At 40.9% G+C, this 21,818-nt stretch overlaps 1 protein-coding gene across 1 annotated transcript in view; it reads left to right on the top strand.

Moving 5' to 3' along the window:
* LOC146816676 (adhesion G protein-coupled receptor F5-like) overlaps positions 1-21,818 on the top strand; it is a 956,016-nt gene that overhangs the window by 574,209 nt on the left and 359,989 nt on the right. The window contains exon 9 of the mRNA XM_085610571.1: positions 8,838-8,980. Within this exon, the coding sequence (XP_085466697.1) occupies positions 8,838-8,980 (143 nt within the window). The remainder of the gene's footprint in view (positions 1-8,837; positions 8,981-21,818) is intronic.

Here is a 21,818-nt window from a genome sequence, read left to right as displayed (position 1 = left end):
CACTGAGTATTCACGTTTTGGTTCTTGCACAAGTGTTAGGAGTCGTTAGTAGGGAGAGTCCTAATGTGAAGGAGAGGATGTATGGGAGGGGCCAAATCGAGAGCAGTATAGTTGAGTGGAGAAATATTGACTTAACCTCATATATCTCAACATGCTATGAAGTGACTGGAAAGTACTTGAAAAAGAAAACAATGTTTTGGTAGGCTTTTCTAGTGTGCCGGTTGTGAGCCCCATTTCTAAACCCCTTGCCTTGACTTTTGGTCCCTTAACTGTGAATTCGCCATTTCTGTAGACATCTAATTGTGGGGAAAATTTGATGGACTTGGATTTATTAACCCCTTCGACGCTCATGACGGAACGGTTCCGTCATGAGCGTCGGTTGAGCTGTGCTCATGACGGAACCGTTCCGTCATGAGCCCGCCCGCGCAAGCAGCAGTCAGCACCGCGGGGGAATCCGCCCCGCATGGAAGGGGTTAAAGAGATTAAATGCTACAATTTTTTGTTCCCCTAGCGGTGTTTACATGAAAATGGGCCCGGACGTTGGTAGCACTAAGCAGTGTCTGTCCAAAGATGTACCCCTTCCGGCTGAATTTAAGGATGTGCCGCACATGTTGTGGACCACTGGGGATACAGATGTGGGACAGTTGACGATTCCCCCAGTTTCCATTTAAGTTAAAGGCAATGCTATTTTGCCTCGTATTCTCGAGTATAAAAGTCAACAAGCGGGGGAGCGAGCTTTGCTGCGAATTATTCAAGCTCTCATTGAGGCATGTGTGGTTGAAGAGAAGACTGCAAATGTGCGTAATAGTCCATTATCCCCATTCTTAAAAAGGCTTCTTCAGAGTCTTCCAATTACCCCCAGATGTTTATCTTTTTGTGATTGATTTGTGCGCAGTTAATAAGATAGTGGTCCCTCAGTTCCCGGTCGTCCCTGATATTAACGCTCTTCTGACAATGATTCCTTCCTCTGCTAAATTCTTCTCTGTCATTGGTTTGAAAAATGCATTCTTTAGCATTCTGATTCATCCTGATAGCCCACATCTGTCTGGTTTTACCCTAGCTGGCAGAAGCTTTAGATTCTGTCCGGCTCCTCAAGGCTATACAGAAAGTCCCAGAATATATATAGTCAAGCCTTGAAGTTGAAAGACCAATTGGAATCATTTCGATTACCCCAGGTAATGTCTCGCTGCAATACGTGGATGACCTTCTTATTGCTTTTGACACTGAAGACTGTTGTAGGAAAAGTACGGTTCAATTGTTACCGCATTTGGCGCACCATGGACATAAGGTGTCCCTTTCTAAATTTCAATTTTGCCGACCGGAGGTCACCTTGTTAGGTCACCTACTATCGAAGGAGGGTAGGAGATTAACCCCAGAGCCTATTAGTGCTATTGTTAAAATGCCTATTCCTAAGACTCAGAGGGACGTACACGTTTTTATTGGCATTACGTCTTATTGTCGGCATTGGATTGCTAACTATCCGTTACTAACAAAACCTTTTTTGGCACAAACCACTAAAGATGTGCATGAAACCTTGCCCTGGATGCATGAATGTCAGCAATCTTTTGAGCAATTGAAAGTTGCGCTTTGCTCTGCATCTGTGCCTGGTACGCCAGACTATGCAAAGCTGTTCGTGCTGTATGTACACGAGACAGCCGGTTGTGCGTGCTCTGTCTTAACACAGGCCTTTGGATATAAGCATAAGTCAAGTGCTGATTTCTCAGCCTTGCTTGACCCTGTCGAAAGAGCCCTCCCGAGCTGTCTAAGAGCAGTCGCAGCTGTGGCCGTCTCTATCCAACACTTGCCGGGGCTGGTACTTGATACTGTTCTCACAGTCATGATACTCCATGCTGTGGATACCCTTTCGAATAAAAACAAGATACAGCACCTCACCAGTGCATGTCTGACTGGTTATGAGCTAACTCTTTTTGCCCCGCATATCATGACCAAAAGATGTGCCACTCTGAGCCCTGCCACGTTACTTCCCCTCCCTTCTGAGAGTGAAGAAATAGACATACATGATTGTCTTTTTCGGACAAAGGAAGAGACGAAGGGACGGGTAGATCTGACTGATGTTCTTTTATCTGACCCCCAAGGTGAACTATATGTTGATGGCTCTTGTTTCAAATTACCAGATGCACCACTACTGCAGCGCATGCACTCGCTATACTGCATACGGTAGTTTAGACATCACAAGTCCCCTATCAGTCTGCTCAGACAGCTGAACTAGTTGCCCTTATTAGAGCCTGTGAAGTGAGTGAGGGACTGACTGTTAATATTTATACTGACAGCCAGTATGCCTTTGGGGCCGCCCATAATTTTGGGCAGCTCTGGGCAGGGAGAGGGTTTCTCACTTCCCATGGGACACACATCCAGAATGGCCCCCTTATACATAGGATCCTGTCAGCTCTGACACTCCCTAAGAAATTGGCCATAAGAAAGTGCAGCGCCCACAAGGCAGTCACTGATGCTGTGGGTAGGGAGAATGTGTTTGCAGATCAGATAGCTCAGGAGACAGCCCAAACTAAGATGAAAAATATGTTTGTGGCGGGTCCTGCTAGGTGGGTGCCCAAAGTCACTATGTTTGAGGACACACTGGACGGTGGAAAGGAAATTCAAAGTGAGGCAGCAGTTCAGGAGTTAGCAGTCTGGCAGGAGAGTACAGCACGTTTAGATGAGGATGGGTGTTGGATGGATAAGTCAGGGAAACAGATATGGATGCTACCAGACGCCTATATCCTCCCTGTAGTCACTATGGCCCATGGGCCAGCTCATATCTATGCAAAGGGCATATGCAAACTGCAGACCCCGTATGGCAGAATGACAACATCTCCAAGACCGCTGCTCACCTGGTGAAATACTGCATGGTATGCGTGATGTATAACCCCGGGAAAGGCACACCCTAGTAATTTTGCACCTTCTTCGTTCCCTTTCGAGGTCCTCTCGATGGACTTTATCAAAATGGAACGAGTGAACAATTTGAAATACATGCTAGTAGTTGTTTGTGCATTCAGCAAATGGGTTGAGGCTTATCCCACTAAAGAGAATACAGCCTTGGCAACGGGAGAAGGCACTCTTGAATGAGTTCTTCCCTCGTTTCGGCTTGCCCCGTTTGATTAGGAGTGACAGTGGGAGTCACTTTAATGTGAAAGTCATTCAATTGGTCTGTGATGGCCTGCACATTAGGCAGAAGTTCCATGCTGCAAATCATTCCCAATCAGCAGGTTTGGTTGAGAAGGATAATGGTACTCTCAAACTGAAATTTGCAAAGATTCAGGAAAGCACAGGATTGAAGTGGCCAGATGCTTTACCATTCACCCTTTTGTCTACAAGAGCAACGGCTCACTCTAGGACAGGATTGTCACCATATGAGGTCGTGTTCGGATGCCCAGCGAATGTCTGGAGCGTCCTGCATCCACGTAGATTCTCCGAAATTAAAATACCTTTGGTAATGAATTACTTGTATGAGTTGACTAAACGTTTGCGTTCTATTCACCAACAGATTCACGAAGCCTTGCCGCCAGCACCTGAGGGTCCAGTACACGATCTTCAGCCTGGGGATTATGTTCTAACAAGGCACTTCCAGAGGAAAGGAAGTTTGGAGCCCTGCTGGGAGGGGCCTGCCCAGGAGTTCCTTGCCACCCGAAGTGCCATGAAGATGGCCGGCCGGAAGAACTGGATCCATTCTGAGCATTGCAGGGAGGTGCCCCTGCCGTATGACCAGTGGGTGGTTGAAGGAGTCGGCAATTCCCAGACATAGCTAGTGCCCCATTTCGTTCCTTTCTCGGATGCCCGGCTGCCGTGGGTGCGAACAGAGGAAGAGAATGATGCTGCATTGAATGAGGCAGTGCCCCCTGAGATCAGGGCCATCCAGGAGCCACCCTTTATTGGCCCACAGGTGCTTGAGCCCCAGTACATTGGCCCCTCTGAGTTAAAACCCCTACTTGCTGATCCCTCAGTGCCTGAAGCAGCTAGGTCCAATTTGGGTCACTGACGGAGGAACAGTGCAACAAAGAAGGAGTCAGACTAGTAGGGATGGACTGCGCGGAAAAAGAATAGGGTGTACCTTACCTGTGGTACCAATGGTAGTTTAGGGAAAGGCAGATTGGTGCAGTGTTCAGACATTGGACAGGCTGAATTCAACGTGCTTCCCCGGAAAAGGGGGGGTGCACTACCCTGAAAGACGTGGGAACAATAGGAGTTTGCCAGCGAGGCACTGGCGGAAGTGGGAACCTTTGCCCATTCTCTCGTTTCTTTGCCGCCTGCCCCATTGCATTGAATTTCTTTCCCTCTAACAACAATGTATCCTTTTGGTCGCCCAATTGTTGAGGAGGAACAGCCTTTTGCCGCACCTCATTCGGAGAGGGACGGGGTTGGTTGGCCCACCTGGTCCAAAAGGAGTAAGATAGTTTTTATAGTAATGGTTCTGATAATAGCAATACTTGGAGTAATGTGGTTTCTGGAGGAAAAATACCCTGTGCACTGTTTCATTGGTACAGCGCCTGTTGGCCCTGAGCACGAGAGCGTTTTCTTGCAGATGCTCCACCAGTCACATAGCACGTCCAATGTCATGAATTGTTGGATCTGTAGACAGCTCCCTTCCGTGACCCACAAAAACAATGTATTGTTGTCCATGCCTTTTTCCTACCTCTGGAGTTGAGCGGCATGGTTCCAATTGTTTACTATGGTATATACTCATTTCTATTTAGATACTATGAATATGACATTAGCCGATTATGATACTGTCTTGGAGTATATACGTGTCCATCAAGGGTTCACCCCAGGAGAACAAGCGACCCCTGATACATTATCCCTGACAGCTTGTATGCATATATTTGAGGAAGAACAAAATGTCACATGGCTTCAAAATTAAATTTTGAATTTCCAGGAGTTTAATGTCACTGAATATTTTAAGTCCTTACAGATACGCAATATTACTCACGATGAGGCAATGCTGGTGCCGGTGGTAAACACAACAGCAGGATTTTGTTTTCAAGGATTTGGACAAGTTCAAGTGGGCAAGAGTAATTGCAATTACACCTATGTACTGAGCACAAAAAGAAGCCCACCTCCGCTACCCCCTCACAATGTTTATTTTGTTTGTGGGTCCCAGGCATTTGTTTGGCGCCCTCTGGGATGGTCTGGAATATGTTATCTCTTATTCCTTCTTGCCACAGTGTATATAGCACCATACAACTACCATAGGGATCATCGATTGCGGCGTAGCAGTGCCCATCTGTCTCGTGTTAGAAGAGTTATTGACACAGAAGACATAGATCAGACAGACACTACTTTGCAGAAGTTCACAGATGCTATGAAAGGTCTTGTCCCCTTTTGGGTCCCCATGTCCAATAGCCTTATTATCTGTAGGCTCACAAGGGTGGTGGAAGGGGTCATTGGGATCTTGACCAACATTACAACTGAGCTTTAGGCTACGAGACTTGTTGCGTTACAGAACAGGATGGTGTTAGACGTCATCCTAGCAGATCGGGGTTGGGCTTGCTCCTAATGTATACGCTGCAATACAGAAATTGCATAGGCTCGCATCTGATATCCACCAAGAGAATGGTCCTTGGACACTTTCTGGTAGGTTCTGGGGCTTAGTAGCCATTTGAGGGTGGAAGATCCTTATCTTTCTGATAGCAATTGCAGGTGTCATTTTCACATGTTGTCTACGCGTGCATTGCCTTCCTGCTTGCTGTACTTGTGTTGGAAAGTTAACACCTACTCCGAGGGCCCCAATACATGATGCTAAGTCTTCGGGCATGATTATGCAGGCCGTCCACGACCTCATGGCCTTTGATGAAGACATTTTTTAATATTAATAATGTGTGCACTGGCATCTAATAATTGTCATTTTACTTTGCCTGTAGCATTATACAAAATTGTTAGGAAATGCTAAAAGTAGGGTCTGTTGGAATGCGAAAATGCGTCTAGCAGACTCCTTCTAGCATTTTGCGAGTTAAGTTAGCATTTACTGCACCATTTTGTACTGAGCCGCACTTTTGTGTCATGATCGAAAGGAAGCCTCTGTCTCATACTGTCTGCCTTGGCAGAAACCAGCCTTGTTTGTTTCTCTTTATTACTCAAGGTTGTGTTTCGCTGCACTAATGATTATATCGTTCTTTAATTGAATGCCTATCCCAGTAGGTACACTGGCTCCCGCTCTCAGAGAGTTGCGGCCCGGGCAGAATAACCTTTAAGTTGAGATAGCATGTGCCCGGTACCATGAGTGTATCTCATCCTTCTGTGCCTCCTTTGTTGACCTGCTCCAATTGAAAATTTCCATTCTGGGCGGGTCTTGTCGGGTATTGGAAATGTATAATATCCGATGTTATGTTGGTGAGGGTGAGTCCCTCGGCAGCTATCTAAGGAGGCTGGGCAGACCAGACTCCACCGAAGCGCATACTATTAAATAACTTTGGTTTGTATTCTCTACTGTCTGACCGACTCTTCATTTGTATGGAAGGCTGAGAGGTGGTCGTGAATGACCTGGGTGACCCTAGGCGGGGCACTTCTTTCAAGCAGTAGCCTGACTAGCTCAAATACCTTTGAAGTGGTTTTGTAATGTGTTTGCTGCTAAAAATATTTGAAAGTGAAAAAACTGGCATTTGCACATTTATTTTTTCATTTCTTTATACAATTCTTTACATTGATAGATGTTTCCACGCACCACCCATTGAACCTGACACATTTACAGATTTACAGGAAATCATGAACCTGGAAATGCACCTGAATGCTACGCCTTCTCAGGGGAGGTGTGGGGAGGCGCAAAGAGGAGAAATTAATTCATTTCTCCTTGTTTCTTTCCTGTTTCTATGCGTGCTGCATTCTGCAGTACACATAGAACTAGGAAATCACCTCTGCAGATTGTTTATATGACGGAGAGCGCACATAAACAATCATGTAAAGAAATTATGTTTTGCAAGTTCTATGTTTGCTTATGTATTTTAGATTGTTTATGTGCAGGAAGGGACACTTTCCTGCACATGAACAATCATCCCCGTGATGCAGGCATCCTTGCACCATGGTGCAAGGGGGCCTGTGTAAGTGCATGGCAACCAATTGTGCGCCAGCGCAGGTAAAAGCACAGGGATGCAACATATTGTTGTAAATATGTTGCATCCGTGTGCCTTGAAAGTGACTCGCTGCAGCGCAGCCAATTGGCTTGCTGCACTCACTGAGTCACTTTCATTGGACATATGACCCATAGTTATTTTTTAGTTTTTTGCAGTTTTAGACTTCTTTTTGTGGTTGTTGGAATATCTTTATTAGAAACAATATTATGCTGTATATACACCACTGCATGGGAACATCATCTGCTTGTAGAATAGGGTGGTTGGATGAGTGAGGAGGTGAATGCCAAAGGACAACAAAGAGTTGGAATTATAACATATGTAACGAGGAGGGGCATATACCTTCAGGAGTTTGAAGCAGGAGATGCCTAGGTTGATTGAAATTCCAACGTTCATACAAGCACAATCAAATTTAGAGCTCCATGCTTATATAATGGACACATTAGTCTGGTCATGGCACAGGGCCCAGCCCTTTGGACAGCCCTCAAAAGTAAGTGGAAATGCATTAAAGAAGTGAGCGAAGCTTTACCCTATAAGGTTCATCACTGATCAATGAGGGAATTTGGTTATAAGGGAAAGTGCAAAATAAGTAGCAGTGGAAAACACATGGTCGCCATCTTAAAGATAAGTAGTCATTCTAGGGAACCACATTCAAAGGTATGTCACTGACATACCAAATATTTCCATTAGACAACTTCACACCACAACACACAATTCTGCACCACACAATTCCACAAAAAACAATTCCAATCTCTCCATTGTACTTCCACCAACCCTGTCAGATCTCCCACACACACCCACTGCCCCTTCATCTCTCCCTCACACTGCCACTACACCCTCTCATGTCGCAATCCCACTGCCCCCTCATCCCTTCCTCACATTCCCTATCTCCTCTCTATACTGTCTGCTCACACATACTAAACACAGTTTCTTTCCCTTGTCTTTCAAGGTTTCCGATCCTCAAACCCACGCTCTCTTCCTCTTCTTATGGTGTGTTCTGCGTCCACAGGTTCTCCATCTTTATGTATCTGTCGCCTGCTCTTTCTTTCTTTCTTTCTTTCTTTCTTTCTTTCTTTCTTTCTTTCTTTCTTTCTTTCTTTCTTTCTTTCTTTCTTTCTTTTTTTCTTTCTTTCTCCATACCACATAATTCCACTACACAAATACACTCCACACCGCACAGTTCCACCCCACACAATTTCACAGCTAAAACTTGCAATACACCCCACAAAATTCCACTCAACACCACACACATCCCATACAGTCCAAACCTCAAACAGCCAAACACATGGGCAAAAAGACATTGTCATTAAAAAACGCCAATAGATCTAACTGTTCCAAATGCGATGTGAAGGTAAAAGGAATACAGCACTCAGAATTAGTTGGGATGAAAAAGTTTCCGCACGCAGGAAAAAAAACTTTCCTGAAGCGAAAATAAACTTAATGATTTACAAGTGTATTCATCCTCTGGGTGCAAATTGTACTTATCTCGTTAAGAGTATAACAGATTGCATGTGGACCCTTTGTTTCACATGGTCCTAATTATTGGTAGTGAAGGTTACTGTCCCTTCGGGACTTACAGAACAAATGGAAACATTAATATTAGTGTTGTCTGTATATAGAATGTATTTAATTGCAACTTTTGCAGTTTGAACATTTTTGCATCTAAAGTGCAATGTATGTTTCTTAAAACCTTTCATCGCATTTCAAAAATATACGAGAAACCTCTGGGTGATTAACAATGTTTTTGTTACTGTTTTGAAGTGAAGGAAGTGTCCTTGTCGATTACGTTATCTTCGCTGATCAGCTAAACCAGTCAAGCCTCCATGATGCAAATGCGAATATAGTAAACAATCTTCGTGGAGAATTCACATTTCCACCTTCACCATTTGTCCGCTTCATATATGGTGAGTGAAACTGATGACATTATCACTAAAGGACTTTAGTCCCATAAGTATGATATGAAGTAAAAGGTGAAAAAACACAAGGTTCTAACAAGACCAACACTGATCAGTTTCATAAACAGTTTTGCACATTTTATAATTGATGCACCATCCTTGAGGTAATTCTACTTTTTCTATGTTTTTTCCCTCCCATACATCAACACAACGCGGTGCCCTTGGTTTTACCTGCTCCTGTGGGGCATATGGCTTTAGTACCAGCTGACAAATATTCTGGAGAGTTGCAGTAATTTCTTGCACAATATCAGTTACATTATAGATCACAGCCTCAGAAGTTTCCAAATGAAGGAAGCCATGGCTTGGGAACCACTCCTTATTTTGAACCAAAGCCCCTGGTTATTGAATTATGACCAGGCCTTCACTCATTTGAAGGCCATTTTATTCAAGCGACAGCACACGCAGGGCGCCTTATACTTCGACAAAGTAATGAGGAGCTAGTCTCGAATATTAGCTTATTCCAGAGCTGGAGAGTAGAGGATGCCTGAACGAATGAAGCTTCCACAGCAGCTTTGTACCATGCATCAAGGGATCACTGACAAAATATCGAGGGATGACCTACAAGATTATCGAGTCTAGAATATCGATGGACAGAATATCGACATCCTATCTTATCAAAGGTAAGTAAAAACTATTGAAACCAAAATATAGTTTTTTAAAATATCGTTGTATAAAATATCGATTTTTTTAAACTGTCTTGAAAATAATATAAAATTAACTAAATAGTAAATATAATTAATAAAAACATAGTTAGAATTATTTTAAAGATGTTAAAAAGGATAAATAATAAATGAACAATAAATAAAATGAAACATACATATCTAAAAACGTATATATATATATATTAACTTAATAATATTAATAAATAATTATTAATAAATGTTAGAAACATAATAAAAATTATAAATAAATAAATATGTATATATATATATATATATATATATAGAGAGAGAGAGAGATAGAGATATAGATATATATATATATATATATAAAACTAAAAGCTTGCACACCACTTCATTCGTCTTGAAAGAAGGCAAGAGTAGGCCCAAATTTCTGCAATAGTGATTTATTCAGCAATCACCATGTCGCCATGACGGGTTTCGACCAGGCAAAGGCCTTGATCACATGTGAGCTTCTGGGGCGGGAGTTCTCTTTTTAAAGTGCAAGTGCAAATTGATAGCAGCAATAGACATAGTAAACATCCTACATTGTATAACGGGTTAAAGCATAAATAAAAATATTTAAATTAATAATTATCTGTAAAAAAATATTTTACACTACATTAACTATAACAGTAAATAAAATGTTGGATAGCATTGGGGATAACATTACTATTCCCACTCCAGAGAGTGCAATAGTAGGAAAAGTGTTGGATAGTGGGGGGTAAATATTTCTATTCCCACTCCAGCAAGTGCAACAGTAGGGAAAGTGTTGGATAGTGGGTGGGTAACAATTACCATTCCCACTCCAATGAGTGCAACAGTAGGGAAAGTATTGGATAGCGGGTGACTAAAAATTACTATTTCTACTCCATCGAGTGCAAAAGTAGGGACAGTGTCGGATAGCGGGTGGGAATAATTTATTATTCACACTCCACCAAGTGTAACAGTAGGGAAAGTGTTGGATAGTGTAGAGGAATAATGTAGTATTCCCACTCCAGCAAGTACAACAGTAAGGAAAGTGTTGGATAGCGGAGTGAAATAATTTATTATTCGCACTCCTGCAAAATAATTAATATAAATGACCAAATAATTAATTTTTCAAAAATAATTTACCTCCCACCATATTCCCCTATCAACGACACCACCAATATTGTTAAATATTACACAATTATCATAATTACTTAACAATTAATTCATTAACTAATAACAATTAACAAGCAATTTTAAAACATCTAAAATAAATTAGTTCTCACAATTAACACTATAAAATTACTTTAAATAAATGTTATATATAAGAATTAATGAAAATGTTATTAAAATTAAATTATTGCCTACACTACTCCCCTATCAACCCACAACCCACCCCTAAAAAAATTACACAATTAACATATCTACCAATTAATAATTAATAATTAATATCCAATTAATACCATGTTTTAACACAATTAACAATATAAAATATTAATAACAAATATTAATTAATAAGAACATTAACCAATTAATTTTAATTAAACTACTTCCAACCCTACTCCCCTATCAACCCACAACCCACTCCTAAAACAATTACACAATTAACATATTTACCAATTAATTATTAATGAATAATACCAAATAATTAATATTTAATAACAATTTAATTAACACAAATAACAATATAAATTATTAAATACAAAAATAGTAAGTAATACAAATATTAATTAATAAATCTCAATTAAAAAACTTCCCACCCTATTCCCCTATAAACCCACAATCCGCTACGGAACTAAAATACACAAAAATTAATTAACATGAAATAAATTATTTCTAAAAAATGCAAACATACGTTAAATAAGCTATACTTTTAACACATATACTAACATACAGAACACATAAAAAATGTTGATATTATAAACAACGATATTTTTACTAACGATATTACTAACTTCGATATTCTTGTTGACGATATTCTTGCAGGTTGATAGTCTGTCATATCGAGATTTCAAAATCGATATTTTGGTATATCAATATTTGAAATTGTATGTTATGACTGCATACCGTAACAGATAATAGCAATCATTAAAGCCAATCTGAAAGGCACATTATCTCTTTTGTAAATCAGCTTATTGCAGCAATGACATTAACGGATTTATCTATTCAGATTCATGCTCAACAAATTTGAATAAAACCGAGAAAAGAGGGTATCGACGATATGTGTGGACTCATGCACCAGCAGAGAACTCTAAAACCTGTGTTAGTGGGTTCAGTTAGGATTGATATTTTACTTAACACTCTGGAGGAGAAAGAAAGAACTCTGCTTGTATATTTAAAGAGCAATACATGTTATCCATAAATGACCTTACGTGACTAGAAACAGATTAGCTTTTTCATAGATGACAGACCTAGGTCAAGCATTCAGGTGATCCACCTGACTGTCAACATGAAGGCTCATTCCCACCTCCAAGTACCACTCACTTTCTTGTCTTTGCATTGTGTTAATTCTGGAGCCTCAGGCTGCTTTATGTACATGGCCTTTCGAAGAGAGTCAAGCCTTCCAACCAAGGAAAGACTGTCATGTAGACAATAAAATCTTTGATGGGTTGCCTTTACTTCAGGAAAGGTGAAGAGAGAAACTCTTCCTATGTATATGGTCACTCCAAATGGACTAGGAGTAACTATTCTGCCTGATCCTATCAAGTTCAAGTTCAAAAAGTAAGTTTATTTTGACCGTAGGTCTTTAAACCACATAAAACACAATATGTTGTGTAAAATTCTAAAAAGGAGCCATTGAAAGCGGAAAAAAAATTACAAAAATTATAACAAATTCATTATCACCTTACATCATAAGAAACTTGTTTTCCTACCATCAATCTTAATTTTGTTAAAAACAATCCCATACACAATTTATGAACGCAAATCAATAACACATATGTGATCCAAACATATTAAATTTCTATTTAAAACATTTAAAATTACGCAATTTAAAATCTCTATTTATCAGTCCTCGGTCCACTCCTTCATTCCCTATTCCATAAAGAACCTTTTAGCAGCCTGGATAAACTTTGCCACTGCTATTGCAATATCAAGGAACTGCATGTTCATAAAGAGCTCAATTGCTTGCGTCCGTGACCTAATACCATACTTTAAAAGAAATGGACGTAAAAACAGTTTTCACAGAGCTAGCAATTTTTGGCAATCCATTAAAATGTGTAAACAGGTCCATTTTATGCCCATCCCGCATGTACATCTACCATCAGGATCCATCAGTATCCTTTGTATTTTATCATTTGCACGAGCGGGATTAATGCCTACTCTCACCCTTAATAATTCCATTCAAAGCCATTGATTTGGTAAGGTGTCTAGATAAAGGTATCAAATACCATTCCTCCAGCTATTTATCATAAATTGCACAGACTCTTTTTGTCTCAAATACTCCATATCAATAAGTCTAGACTTTTCCTTCCCCAAAGATTTGAGTACACTTTTTCGTTGCTCAATGTGCAAGGACAGGTGATCGATTTTCACCATCAGATTGTCACAGATGGAGTAGAGTTTCTTTCTTATTATTTTCGCCACTTTAGTTCACTCAGCTGAATCTCCTTCATACACCATCGTGACACGTTCACATATTCTCCTGACCCCAGCCATTTCCAAAACCTAAGTAACCTCACTTGAATCTGGACATTCCATGATAACAAGTTTCACGCCAGCCTAATAGCCTGTATCATTGATTAGCTAGGCAATGACATCAATGCTTTTAAGCATTTCCTTTCCTCGCTGTCCCAGTAGCTTTTCCCGCCTAAACATAACATTTCTGCTCCATACTGCAATTGAGGAGGGATCATTGCATGATAGGCCTTCAACAAGGGTCTGTGGGACATAGCACCATAATGCCGGTTTAATTTTTTCAACCCACAAACAGAGGCTAAGGCTTTAGCTTTCTGGGCCTCTAGGTGCGTATCCCATTTTAAAGGCTTGTCAAACCATATTCCCAGGTATTTGTACTCATTGACAACTTCTAATTTTGTTTGCCCCAAAAACCAATTGCATTTTTTATCTCTCTTCTCAAAACACAGTATTTTTGTTTTGTCCGTGTTCACTGTAAGGGGTTTAGATACACAGTATGTATCAAACGCATTTAGCTTCCTTCGCAGACCCAGTTCTGTTTGATCAAGTATAACTAAATCATCTGCGTACAGTAAACAGGACAGATGCTTCCCATTTACCTTTGCACTTGCACTTCTTTCTGTCATTAAAGAGGAGTAGATCGGCAAGAAAAATTGGGAAAAGAAGTGGGGCCAATACACAGCCCTGTCTTAGGCCGTTATTGATCGCTATCTCAAATGTCAAACCCCCCATTGTACCTTTGATAACCTGGGTCCACTTCTCACTATGCAACTCTTGGATAATTACTAGGATTTCTTCAGGAATGTTATAACTTTTTAGCGACTCCCAAAGACACTCCCTATCTACTAGATCGAATGCGGCCGAAAGTCGACAAAGCAGCAGTATAGTTTATCTTGCTGTTCTATCGACTTCCGAGCTAATGCCCATAAGGCAAAGCAATGGTCAATGGTTGAGTGCCCCTCCTTAAACCCTCCTTGTTCCACTGGTACAATCGAGTGTAGCTCAAACCAATCCTTCAGTTTGTCGAGGATTATTTTAAAGAATACTTTCACACCAATATTAATTGTGTAGTTTATTGGGTCCTACCTGTCCCCTTTTTTGTGCAGAGGCCTAATCACCGCTCCCCTCCACGATTTTGGAATAGTACCCGAATCTAGCACAGCAGAAAACCTCTTAGAGAAAAATGGTGCCCACCAGTTTAACTCTGTTTTAATTATAGAAGCAGGTAAGTTATCTGGCCCTCGGGTTCGAGTTGAGTTTAACTTCCTAATAGTATCCTTCACTTTTTCTATTGAACATGAAGGTATTAGCTCTTTTGCAGCCCATCCCATAGGGACTCTTTCCTCGCTTAATACTGGTGCATTGCTAGTCATATATAATTGGCCTAAGTACTCCTCCCAATATGCCTTATCAACTACACAACTCATGGTTCCCGGAGACTGACTTGAGGCGTCTTGGATCAACTTCCAGAACCCTTTGATATTTTTTGTTTCTATAGTTTCCAATAATGTGTCCGATCATTTTTCTTTAAATCTCCTCCTCTTACATCTCACTAACATTTTATATTCTTTCCTTAAATGTGTTAAATTATTAAAGCTCTCCTGATCATACCTTAGCCTCAAACATCTTTCTTCTCTCCTTAATATCCTTTTTTTTCTCTACATACAAAATAAAACTAGCTTATCTGCTTTCTATGCTGGGCTTGTGAAACTTTAACTCCCTTTCCCTTCCTCTTTAGGTCAGTTCTGAGGCATTGTACAACCTGGAAGATTTTTTGCTCAAACCACGGAACCGTCTGATCATTCGCTACCTCCATGGTTAAATTCTGTGGAAAACTAGCTAATTTTACTAGATATTCGTCAATTAATTTTGTGGTCAGGCGTTTTGGGCAAGCCATCAATTGCGGTAGAACACTTTCCCAGACTCTTGGGGGCCCTCTCACTAATTCACAAAACAGTGGGTAGTGGTTGCTTTCCTTACGCTGGATTACCTTAAACTTTTTTACCAAGGCATAGTTCCAAATGTGCACTAAGACGTAATCTATGGGACAAAACTGCTTACTTCTTCTAAATGTCTGAATAGCTGGTTGGCCAGGTTCTATCCTACCGTTTAAGCTAATTAACCCCTTCGATCCTAAAAATGTCACTAGGGCGTCATCTTGCCTATTCATGGTGCAAATGGGGAAGTGTGCCGGCATTATCTCATACGCTTTTAAAAAATTTTTAAACCAAGGATCTAATTTTTGGGGATTTAATTTATGGTTGAAATCACCCATGATGATTAGCAGATCATTTCCATACTTATCGCTCAAGGAGTTCATCTCATCTTTGAATAGCCCCATTTCTGTTTCATACTCCTCTTGAGAGCCCCAGTGTATATAGGTGTTCACCACAATCACACGGTCATTTAACCTTTCGGAACCCTGTAGGGATACCTCACCAACCAACACCTATTTACAAGAAGAGGTTGTCAAATTCACTTTTTTCACAGTTCTTGTTGAAATGAGTGTCATAATCCCCCCAGATGGACGTCCAAATCTTTTTTTACTTGCGAGGTTGTAAATCTGGGTGAACCCTTCAATTATAGGGGTGTTGTCTCATTGCAAAGTTTCCTACAGGCAAATAATGTCTGCCTGCTCTGAGGCATTTTTTATACAGTCAATCTTTGCTTGCCCTTTGAATCCATTGATGTTCTACAAGATTATTCTTAGGCTATGCATCAACTCACTTTCCTAATCAATTTCACTGAGGTGGCCGGACTCATTCAATGCCCAGAAGGGTGTACTAATGTCACTGTCCCCCAAGCTCCAGTTACCCCAGTTTTTACAGGGTTCTGGGTTCTCTACAACTATGTTAATATTTGCTCTTTTCCCGCATGCCCCTGCTATCAGTCTTGCTTGGCTCCTCCCCAGGCCCGCATGGCATTTCAGGAAGGCACTATCCGGCTGTTTTACACTTTCTAATTCAGTCTCTGGTATTAACCTTATTCCTTCCTTTAGTATTTCTTTTTCAGCATTTAAGATTGAGGTTTTTACCATCCCTGAGTAGAATTCAACTTTTGTAAGTTCCTTTCCTTTATTACTTGGGGAGAATCCTACCTGCCTCAAATCTTTTTACTCAATTTCTCTCAGGCTTGGGTATTTTGAGAAGGAAAATAAAAGTTGGGAACGATTTAGGGGTACAATTTTCCTTAACTCTTTCCTCCCCTTCTCTGCTTCCAAGGGTTCAAAGTATATCCACTTTTTGTCACTCGAATCTATTACTTTTAGTCCCCCATTTTCTTTTCACATCTATCTCTCTTTGTGTTTGGAATTTTTGGCCTATTTCCACCCTCCCTGAATTCTTAGGGGGTTCTTTCTCCCCCTGTAAGTTTACCCATTTTCCAACCTTTTCTCTTCTCTTTTTACTTCCTGGGTATTTTTTTTTTGAACCCTTTTTCCCCTTGTTTTCTCCTGTCTCATACTTGAGTGGCTCTCCAGATTCCTCCTTTCCCTTTTAATATCTGGGGAAGATCCTCTTCCTAGTGATGTTACGTCAGGTTTATCTCCTTTACCCCTTCCTTTTTTGAAACCCTTTTGTTTCCCTTTTTGCTGAGTTTGTTTTCTTAGAGGATATCTAGTCTTTGGCCGCCTATACCAGTGGTGATCACTCCTTCTCCTAAATAACATTGGGCATCTGGAGAGATACTCATCATGACAATTATTGATTTGCTGTAATTCCCCCGCATCACCTTGGATGGAGGTATCAGGCACTGGTCTAACCACAGACGGCATTAGCTCCCTGATGCCCTGTAATTCACACACAGTTCGTTTTAAGCACATTTACTGGGCTTTTAGTATTTTATTATTTGATAATGTAACCTCTAGCAGGCCTTGCAGGTTTTTTTGCAGCATTATTATTATATCCAGCATTGATGCCGAGGGTGTTGTCGATATGTCCAAGCCCAAAGTGCTATTGCGCACTAATTCTTCCAGCGACTTGAAACCCTGATTCGCCCATTGACCCAAACTTTTATCTGCATTTGATCTTATGTCCATGTCTGAAGCATCTTTCTGGTCTTGCTGCTCTTTTGAGTTATTCTCCTCGTATTCCCCATCAGCAGTGCCGGTCGCAGAAAATATCCTTGGCGACAAGGAAAGCCTTGGTTCCAATTTGGTATTTATTTGCCTTAAGATGCTTTGGTTAATTAGTGAATCTTCTATACTTTGGGCACTGTGTTCATTAGCTTCGTGAATCAAAATTAAATCCTTCTCAAAGTCTTGAATTTTTTGGGGCGTTGGTTTCTTGTTAAAATGTTTCCCCACAAAGTCTTTTATTGATTTAGACACAATGCCCCCCTTTTGTACTTGCTTGCGATATATCAGGTGTCAGTTTCTTCTTTGTGTTTTTTTTTTTGCACCCTCTAAACGTTCTCTTCCTGATCTTCCATACTCTCCACTGGAGATCTGATTGATTCACTTAATTCAATGTTCAAAATCGGGGGGTCTTTTCTTACTTTGCTTATTTTTTGCTTTTTAGGTGCCATCTAAAAGGAGCTCCGCTGCAACGCATGTTTTATTCCGTAAAAATCAACAGGTTGGAAGTGGGCAAATAGGAGGATAGTAGTAAGCGGGGAAAATACAAAAATCACATTAAGTCCAGCCTATAATATGCTGTCTACTCACCTACACTCAATGGCTTTATCCTCCGCTACTTAACAGTACCAGTTACTGCCTCCACTTGCTTGGTCCAAGACAGCTCTTATGCTTACTGATAAATTGGGATATTAATTAAAAAGGGACTTTCCAAAGGGTCCCGATAATCACTTACCTCTGCTGTGGTGTGGTGTATCAGGCTTGCTGTGATTCAGATTGGCTTAAATTGCCTCTGCACAAGACTATTTCCTTTTTCCAGCCCCTGCTAGGGGCAATTTCCTTTTCTAGTCCCCCCCTAATGCAAGGGCCTTCCTTCCCCCCTCCGGGGATTCCCGCAGGTATGGGGCTGTAAAGGATGGTGGTTGCAGCCTCCCGGCTGATCTCCTTCATTCCTTGCTCCTTTCCTCCACGCTCCACTCTCCGTGCTCCTACGCCGCCGAGAATCCTCAAAAAATGGAAGTGACCATGCAGCCCATAGCGTGACAAGACGCTGATGTTAAGTTGCACGGCAGACGACAACCAACAGAACCACAGCAGTCTGAAACTGATCCTATCAACTTACCCACTGTCTCTGTTGTTATCTGACCGCCTAGTTTAGGAGATATAACCCCTTGATCAAGTGACAAGAAGTTTCTTTATGTTCTCCTCATTGTAAAACTCTGTTTCCCATTGCACAGTTTTGAAGAGGTGCTGTAGTTGAACTGCTTCACTCTGAAATAGGCCGTCAAGGAAGAGCAGTGACCAGAAATTAATTTGGAAATCCACCCTTTCAAGCACATCTTTGGAGATTTCTGGGATGTCTTCTGCAAAAAAGGAGAAGCCACCTTTTCCCCATATACAATTCAAGTATGGAATTAATTTGGAGAGTGGTGCTAAAATTCCTAATGTACGAATGTATCTATTGACAGACGAATAAAATGATTTATTAAAAGGATACCTCAAAGAAGATTTCAGGAAAGGATTCTTCTGCCATTCTACTTCATCAGAGGGGACACCCATCTTTTTCATACCAAAAGAGAATGTCGAGTACAGACCCTGTATTGTTTACCAGGAGCTTAACATCATTCCCATTCAGAACTATTATCAGCTGCATCTTACTTTGGTATTGCTTGATCAGATAAAAGCAATAAATATCTTTTCCAAACTTTAATTGAGAAGAGTGTATTACTTGGTCTACAAATGTCAGTGTGATGAATGAAGGTCCACTTTAAAACCACAATATGACCACTATCTTGTGATGCCCTTTGGTCTTTGCAGTGCCCCCACTTCTTTCCAGCATTTTGTGAATGATATATTCGGAGATCTGCTGGATGCTTTCTTAGTGGTATTTGAATGATACTGTTTTATTTTCCGAGAACCTTCAACATCATTAAGTCCTTCTGTGAGAGGTTCTATCAAGACTTTTGTGCCATCATATACAAAACATCCCAGAGAGTCTTTTCGGGGATCCATATTTGTGGGACCAGCATGGACCAGTATAACATGAAGTGAAGTGAGTGGCCTTGATCAACTACAGTCAAAGAAATCCAACATTTCCTGGAATTTACCAACTATTATCCACATCTCATGAGAGACGTTTCCTCAAACATGAATTACATCATATAGCTCATCTTGAGCTTGAACCTTTCAATAGGGCCAAGGAGCAGGATCAGACTTTCCAGGGGATGAAAGAGGCATTTACTTTTGTACCTATTTTGCATCATCCTAATGTGAGTTTGACTTTCATAGTTGAAACAGATGTCTCTTTGTTTGTCATCAGAGCAGTACTGTCCCAGTGTGATCCCTTCACAGAGATCTTGAATCCTGATGCATACTATTCTCAAATGCCCTATAATGCAGAAAGCAATTATTTCTTTTATGATGAAAAATATGCTGCCAATCAAGAAAGTATGCTCCATGTGGCAATGTTGTCTGAAAGTGGCAAAGCATCAGGTCGCAGGATGGAACAAGCTCATTAATGCATAGTATCTGATCTCCGAGAAATGCACCAGTGCTAGAATGCTCTGTGGAAATTCTTATTTTTTTGGTTTGCATTCCTTGATCACCTATTGACCCAGAAACAGAGATGGGAAAACGTATTCTTTAGCGGTCGCTTTATCTAGACAATGGGAAGATATTGAAGAACCAACACCAGTGGCAATTATTCTTTTCATTACTTCAGCAAATTATCCCTTCACTAAGTTATTAGAGGATGTTCTTAGGGCTCAGAAAACCATCAATGAGAGACAGTGGTTGTCTAAAGAACCTGAAAGCTGGAAATCAAAAGGGTAACTGCTATTGAAAAATAATATAATGTCCTCCACAGACATAAGATTGAAATTGGTGCCATGATGCTCTAGTGGTTGGCCTAGAACAGAGAAATATTATGGAACTGGTAAAGAGACACTCCTGCTGGCATGTGTAGGCACATGTGCAGAAAACATGATTTGTGCTCAGGCTAATACTCAGCACATGAAACCTGCTGATTTACTGCATCGTCATCTTCCCACTCTGTCAACCATGGGGCAATGATCTAAGTGGACTTAGGTTGCCGAACTCCCTCACTTCAACAGTTACAAAACTCTCTGGTAGTAGTGGACATTTTACTAATTCATTCCTCTGAAATGTCTCCCCAGAGTTGGAATCTTGGGAGTCATAATATTTTGTTCATGCTCCGAGCTAGTTGCAACCTTCCATAAGAAATTCCTGTTCAAACCCTGGCTAAACCCAGGTTTCGGGAGAAGCTGGGAGGTTTCTTCAGGAGGTGGGATGCTGTTAGGTCTCATATTAACATAAATCAAGGAACAAGAGGTTAAATCCAACAATTCGAACATCAAAGCATCACAAATTCCATTACACTCCCTATGCAAGCCGCTCAACACCTTTATTGAGTCAGAGTGTTTCACCTCCTAGAGCGAGTAGCCCACTCAAAGGGGAAGTGCACACAGTACTCCTTTGCCTGGCAATGCTTTGTGAGCTCTATTGGGAATTTTACTCCTGTAAAGGTATTCACCCAACCCTGCATTCCTGCACCTTTGTTTTCTTTCCTTTCTGTTCCCTGAGGTATAAGTTCTTAGTCAATCCCTCTGTTTGTTCTGTTGTATCGTGCTGTGGTGTTTATCCACTTCAGTTGCCTCTTCTATTTCAATTTCTTCAGTCTTCGAGGTTTCATGGGTTCTATGCCTGTATCCTGGTCTGCTGTGGAGCCCATTACAGCATACATATTCTGAACAAGCAAAGGGCATTGGTTGTCCATTCTATAACTGGATTGCTGTATATCGTACTAACAGATCTCAGAAACCTAAAATTAACAACTCATTTCTAGTCTGATTAACCTACGACAAGGAACTCCACAACTGTACTAATCAGGCTTCTAGTCACTTTAATCTTTACTTTGAACCGCTTGGTGTTATCCACCGGATTAGAGACTTTGTATTACCAATATGCTGATGACACACCATTTTATCTCACATCTCACTTCTCTCTCATGTCCTTCTAATCATGGACTCTTCTCTTAGTGTTTTCTAAGTATTCCAAATTCCCAGGATATGCTTGGTCTGGTCCTATAATATTGTTGAATGCAACTTGGTGGATGCTGATACCTCTGAATGTTAAGGAATCCCACTAGCCAAGAGACTGAACCTCAGATGGCAACAAATGCTCGTTTCCATTTAAGACAATTCTGCTGGATGAGACAATTCATCCCTGAGTTGCATATTAGGCTCACAGTTCGATCTTCTGTTCTCTCAAGACATGACTGCTGCAGTTCCCTTTTATTCAGTCTGTCAACAGTACTTCTCGTCCAACCAAAGCCTTTACTACATGTGGATGCTTCTTTTGTTACGGGAGCCAACAATTCTGATAATCTTACCCGTGTTCTACAAATGATTTGTTGGCATCCTATTGAGGT

This window comes from Triturus cristatus, chromosome 6 (assembly GCF_964204655.1).
Source record: "Triturus cristatus chromosome 6, aTriCri1.1, whole genome shotgun sequence".
NCBI lineage: Eukaryota > Metazoa > Chordata > Amphibia > Caudata > Salamandridae > Triturus > Triturus cristatus.
This window is presented reverse-complemented; position numbering and strand designations above follow the sequence as displayed.